Raw genomic sequence first — 6,019 nt, 5'->3', positions numbered from 1 at the left:
ACGCACAGCCTAAACCCCTGGTCCTAAAGACATGAAATTTGGAGAGTAGGTATCCACTAAGAAAGGATTTTTCGAAATTCCACCCCTAAGTGGGTTAAATGGGGGATGTAAGTTTGTATGAAAGTCCGTCATTTTTCAAGTTTTTTGCATGAAAATTGGTACTTGGGTTTTCGGTCACAAATGAAGAAATACGTGTTTCAGAATTTTTGGAAATTTTGCCCATAAGGGTGGTAAAATAGGGGATGTAAGTTTGTATGGGAAAGTTTTAATTATTGTTGATATTATAATTGACTTGAAATTTGGAAAGTAGGTTTTTTCTTGAGGTTAGGTGTCAGCTAAGAAACGACTATGAGAAAAGGAGTGAAATGGGGGTTGGAAGGTCATATGTGTTATTCGGTGCTGTTCAGAGTGCGCGTCCTGATGTTATAATGTTTGTTTTTGAAAAAAATGCCATTTGTTTCCTGTAGGCCACGCGGGCGAAGCCGCGGGCAGAAGCTAGTTTAGAATAATATCTTACGAGATATCACAAAATTAAAATAATATGAAATATCGTAAAATTAAAACTAACGCGCAACAAACCGAGACGTAGGCGGCTGTTCAGCGGCGCCTACAATCTCCTCACCGACACCACATTAATATCTACAATACCCATGCGAAGCTGGGGCGGGTCGCTAGTAAATAATAATAATTTGAACATATTTAAAAAACATATTTATCAACATTTTGCATCTTCTCCACTTTAAGTATATTTTTCATAGTTAATTTTCTTGTATTTCTTTTTTCTGTGTTTTTATAAATTGTATCTTATCAGTTAGTTAGTGCATTTATTTATTTAAGAATTGTTGTGTACACATATTAAGGGTTACCGCTTAGATCTTAATCTATTGTTTTTTATTTTTATTTGGACCATTTATAGCTGAAACCTGTTTTGTGTGCCTTTATAATAAAATAAAATAAAATAAAATAAAAATAAATAAATAAAATTAATTAACACTTAAATCTAGTAAAACAGTCTTCTTTCTTCAGGTACACAAAATAAAACCACATTTTTCCAAATCTTCAATGTTTCTTTAGTCAAACATTACTTATATCTAATGACAAAATATTGTGGTCCGAAGTTTTTATAACTAAACGAAGAAAATTACTTAAAAAGAAAATTACATATACATAACCAGACAACTAGATAATTAATTACTAGCTGATGCCCGCGACTTCGTCCGCGTGGATTTAGGTTTTATAAAATCCCTTGGGAACTCTTTAATTTTCCGGGATCAAAAGTAGCCTATGTCCTTCCCCGGGATGCAAGCTATCTCTATACCTTTCATCAAAATCGGTTAAACTGACGGGCCGTGAAAAGCTAGCAGACTGACAGACGGACAGACAGACAGACACACTTTCGCATTTATAATATTAGTATGGATAGTATGGATTTAAATTCATAATTATTGTGGCTCTCTAAACTGAACTAAAGTGACATAATATCTATTGCTATCCTTTTCATAACGCTCCACACGGAAAAGGACAGTATTACATTTATACCTGTCAATTTAGTTTAGAGATTGTGTACAATAGTTTTTTTTAATTTGAGATGCTCTCAAAATGCAAAGGAGTTCTCTCTTGATTACCTATGAACTCATCTTGAGTTTTAACAGCCGTACTCAGAGTCGCTAATCGTTACTTAAGATTGAGTTAAAACGAGACAGACTTATGTGAGAGATATAGCTGTCTCGTTTTAACTAAACTTAAGTAACGATTAAGCGACTCTGAGTACGGCTGTTAGTGTCCTTAAATTTTAAGGAGCCTTAATTTTTTACGCTTGCTGTATGGATGACATGGAAAAAGCTTCTTATATCGAATCTTTAAATATTAAGGCGCCCTTAAAAATATCAAAACACGTTAATTTTAAGGACACAATGACAAAAACACGGAAACTTCAATATTTATATGCTTTTTTACGCTTGCTGCAAAAGTAAGTTTGATTTTAAGGTGCCCTTAAATTTTAATGAGCCCTTAATTACTGTTGGGCGCTTGATTTAGATGTTAGATATTTGCACAGAATGCCACAAATGTGATTTCAAAGTTTGCGTTTCAGGTGCCCTTAAATTTTATGGAGCCCTTAATCACTGTTGGGCGCCGGAGTTAGATGTTAGTTATTTGCACAGACTGCCACAAATGAGATTTCAAAGTTTATGTTTAAGGTACCCTTAAATTTCACGAAGCCCTTAATTATTGTAGAGTGACAGATTTTGATGGTAATCCTATGCATTAAATGCAAAAAAAATAGATTTTAATATTTATTTAGATATTTAAAGTGTCCTTAACTTTTAAGTCTCATACAGCCGCACTCAGAGCCGCTTAATCGTTACTTAAGTTTAGTTAAAAAGAGGCAGAGCTATATCTCTCACATACTGTCTCGTTTTAACTCAATCTTAAGTAACGATTAGCGACTCTGAGTGCGGCGTTAAGATGACCTTAGGGTAAGGTCTACATGTACACAAAGTTGAACCGACATAGACTCTGTGACAGAGAGGATATGATGGGTCCGTAGCCCTGAGCGTTGTCGTACAACTCAAACAGCGGGGCCGCTACCAGTTTATAGTTCTTGGGGACTGCGAATAGGGCTCTGTCCTGGAGCTGCACCAGGAACAGACGCTTGTGCTCCTTCGGTTTGGTTATATGGGGTGGTATGTATGGGTATTGGGGTGGCTCGAAGTTGGGACGCCACCAGTTACCTGGAAAGGAAATAAAATAATTTGAACATGTCCCAAATTTTGAGAGCATGTTTCCGAGAAGGAGCAATCCTAGATTCAGGTGACATGGTATGAAGCTACAATGTCAATTGCCATCGTCAAATCCATTAAAACACTTTCTGACCAACAGAGTTGTTCACATATGGAATAAATTGCCTAAGATTGTGGTTATGTCAAGTTCTGTTAACCAGTTCAAGAATAGATTGGACAAACATTTGGAAAACTCGAAGCACTTCTGATATAGACGCATCAGCGAAAGCTGCTTAGTCTATTAAGAATAATATAATAACACAGAAAAAAAAAATGGTGCTGATTCTGTTGTTTTTCGCTAAACTAAATTTAACGCCCTACTCAGAGTCGCTTGATCTTTACTTAACATTGAGTTAAACAAGACAGCTATATCTCTCACATAAATCTATCTTGTTTTAACTCAATCTTAAGTAACGATAAACGACTCTAAGTACGGCAGTTAGAGTATCTGCATCCTCTTCTTCTTAATATTGCTAAAAAAGGACGGAACATGATGTTTACATATAAAAACTCAAAATTTTAGTGCACGCTACAAATTTAAACGATACGCTCGCTCGAGTGAAACAATATAAATAAATGAATATGATAATAATAATGAGTATGCCATAGGTTGTACTAACCTATAGTATCTTCAATGAGCCACTCCTGCTTGACGCCATCTTGTCTACCCAGGGTCTCTGTCAACAGCCGTTTAAGACCTTCTATTTCATCCTGTAATTACAAAGATATAATCATCATCATCATCAACCCATCACCAGCTCACTACAGAGCATGGGTCCCTTCTCAGAGTGAGAAGGCCAAGTGCGGATTGGTAGACTTCACACACCTCTGAGAACATTATACATTATGAAGAACTCTCAGGCATGCAGGTTTCCTCACGATGTTTTCCTTCACAAAAAATAGTTGTGATAGCCTAGTGGTTAGGCCTCCTAATCGCAGGTCGGCGGTTCGATCCCGGGTACGCACCTCTAACTTTTCGGAGTTATGTGCCTTTTAATACATCACGGAAAACATCGTGAGGAAACCTGCAAAGATATAATGTGTTATTTTACTAATATCTTAATAGGGACTGTAGAAATAAAATGATGTGATTTTTTGTGTAGCGGTAGTTAATGGGGCTAGAATTCATAGTTAAAGAGAATAATAAAAAAAAAAAAACAAGTGCAAGTCAGGCTCGTGCAATGAGGGTTCCATACGTACATACAGTCATATTTTTTCGACATTTTGCAGGATAATTCAAAAACTATGATGCATAAAAATCAGGTTTAGAATGCACAGGTGAAGATCTTTTATATGATACCCCACTTGATATAGTTACCTTACTTCGAAAATTTAAAATCGTAATTATCAGTTTATGACCACAATTTTTTTATTTTTTGTGTAATGTAACCACAAATATTCAGATTTCAGATTTTTCCCCTAATACCAGCTATAAGACTTACCTACCTGCCAAATTGCATGATTCTAGGTCAACGGGAAGTACCCTATAGGTTTCTTTACAGACACGACTGACAGCGAAGTGATACTATAAGGGTTCCTTCTTTCCTTTTGAAGTACAGAACCCTAAAAATGAAGAGGGCAACAAGTTCTCACCTCTCCAGGGTTGAGTTCTCCGCCGGGCAGCTTGAAGAATGCTGTACCAAGCTGCAGCAGCAACACGTGTGGTAATCCATGCTCGTGCACCAACAGAACACCTTCCACTGACCTGAAATACAAATAATGTCCTTCTGACCCAATTTATAGCCTAGTGGCTACTCTAACTTTTCGGAGTTATGTGCGTTTTAAGTAATTAAATATCACTTGCTTCAACGGTGAAGGAAAACATCGTGAGGAAACCTGCCTGAGAGTTCTCCATAATGTTCTTAAAGGTGTGTGAAGTCGGCCAGCGTGGTAGACTATGGTCAAAACCCTTCTCACTCTGAGAGGAGACCTGTGCACTGTAGTGAGCCGGCGATGGGTGGATAATCATATTAAAATTGGTGGGAAAAATTGATGCTAGTAGGGTATTCCATAAGCCAGCGGTTCGAATTGATGCCTGCAGGAGCAATGGAATTTCGCCAAGTGCACGACAGGTCGAGATGGCAATCTGGGAGGTAACGCCCCGCACAGCCCGCGCGCTAACCCAGTGCGGGCGAACGTGGGCGACGTGCTTGTGTGCGCGACGTCCCTCTGCCTCGTACCCCGATTGCCATCTAAATCTGTCGCAGACTATAAAAGTTAAATATATAGAGCGTACTGACTTTGCTTAGACTAAGACGAAACAGAGCTATATCTCTCACATAAATCTGTCTCGTTTTAACTCAATCTTAAGTCTGACTTCTGAGCAAAGTCAAAGTGCGCTCTAGATCTCAGGGTAAGTGTAAACAAAAACTAACCTCCTCATGCCAATTTTAACAAATTCCTCGCGCATTCTCTGAAACCTAGCCGGCACAGATGCATCCTTTTCAAACAGAGGTTCCTTCGTCCCGAACGTGTAATTTGTTAACGGGTACAGATTTATTGTTCTGTTGAGCGTCAAATTCGGCGTATGACTGTTTTGATGCTGCATGCCGGGCCGCGTCGGCCATTGGGGTTTGTTGCCGGGGACTGTCGCCATTTCAACGACTTTTAACACTTATATCCTTAACAATAAACAATATACAATTGATGTATTATACGTATCATGCGCGGCACGTATAAAATATCGTTTCTTTTACTAAATCGTAAAATTGTAGGTATATCTTCTCGGCAACAAAAATGACGCGACCCACAGACCAATAACATATGACGCGACCAAAGACCAAAGAGTATATAATCACAACGTTATACCAAAGACTACAACAGAACAGGCAGGCGAAGCTTCGTTAAAAGGATGCCTGATATGGACATACCAGCAACCACAGAATGATAAATCCTAAAATAGTATATAGAAGTATATAATCACTACGTTTTAGTATATAGTGTTTTAACGTAGTGATTATATTCTCTTTGGTGTATTACTGGTCTATGGTATATAGTGATCTGTGGCTACTGTGCTACTCGGTGGTGCTACTCTTCCGGTGCTACTTCGGTAGTGCATATACTAATGTACTCTGTGGGTGGTGCTACTCTGCTAACTCTTTTATGTGGTGCTACTGGCTAAAATAAAAAAATAATAAACTTTGTAATTGTTGGTACCTCATAGAGATAGGTACATGTAGTTTATTTCTGGTCGGTGATGTAGTATCCCTATGAATCTCATCTTTTATTTCTGGTCGGTG

At 38.0% G+C, this 6,019-nt stretch overlaps 2 protein-coding genes across 4 annotated transcripts in view; both read right to left on the bottom strand.

Annotated features, from left to right (window-relative positions):
* Nucleotides 1-6,019, bottom strand: part of LOC117995034 (zinc finger protein 549-like) — a 137,918-nt gene that overhangs the window by 34,515 nt on the left and 97,384 nt on the right. The gene's annotated exons all lie outside the window — the stretch shown is intronic.
* On the bottom strand, nt 977-5,542 carry Cpsf5 (cleavage and polyadenylation specificity factor subunit 5). Its single transcript, XM_069508430.1, has 4 exons — nt 5,156-5,542; nt 4,374-4,485; nt 3,401-3,491; nt 977-2,732 (listed from the first exon to the last, which is right to left on the bottom strand). The coding sequence occupies exons 1-4, from the start codon at nt 5,374-5,376 to the stop codon at nt 2,485-2,487; spliced, it is 672 nt and encodes a 223-aa protein (XP_069364531.1). The 5' UTR covers nt 5,377-5,542; the 3' UTR covers nt 977-2,484.

Source organism: Maniola hyperantus, chromosome 28, assembly GCF_902806685.2.
Source record: "Maniola hyperantus chromosome 28, iAphHyp1.2, whole genome shotgun sequence".
Lineage (NCBI taxonomy): Eukaryota > Metazoa > Arthropoda > Insecta > Lepidoptera > Nymphalidae > Maniola > Maniola hyperantus.
Note: the sequence above shows the minus strand (reverse complement) of the source record. Positions and strands in the feature narration are given on the sequence as shown.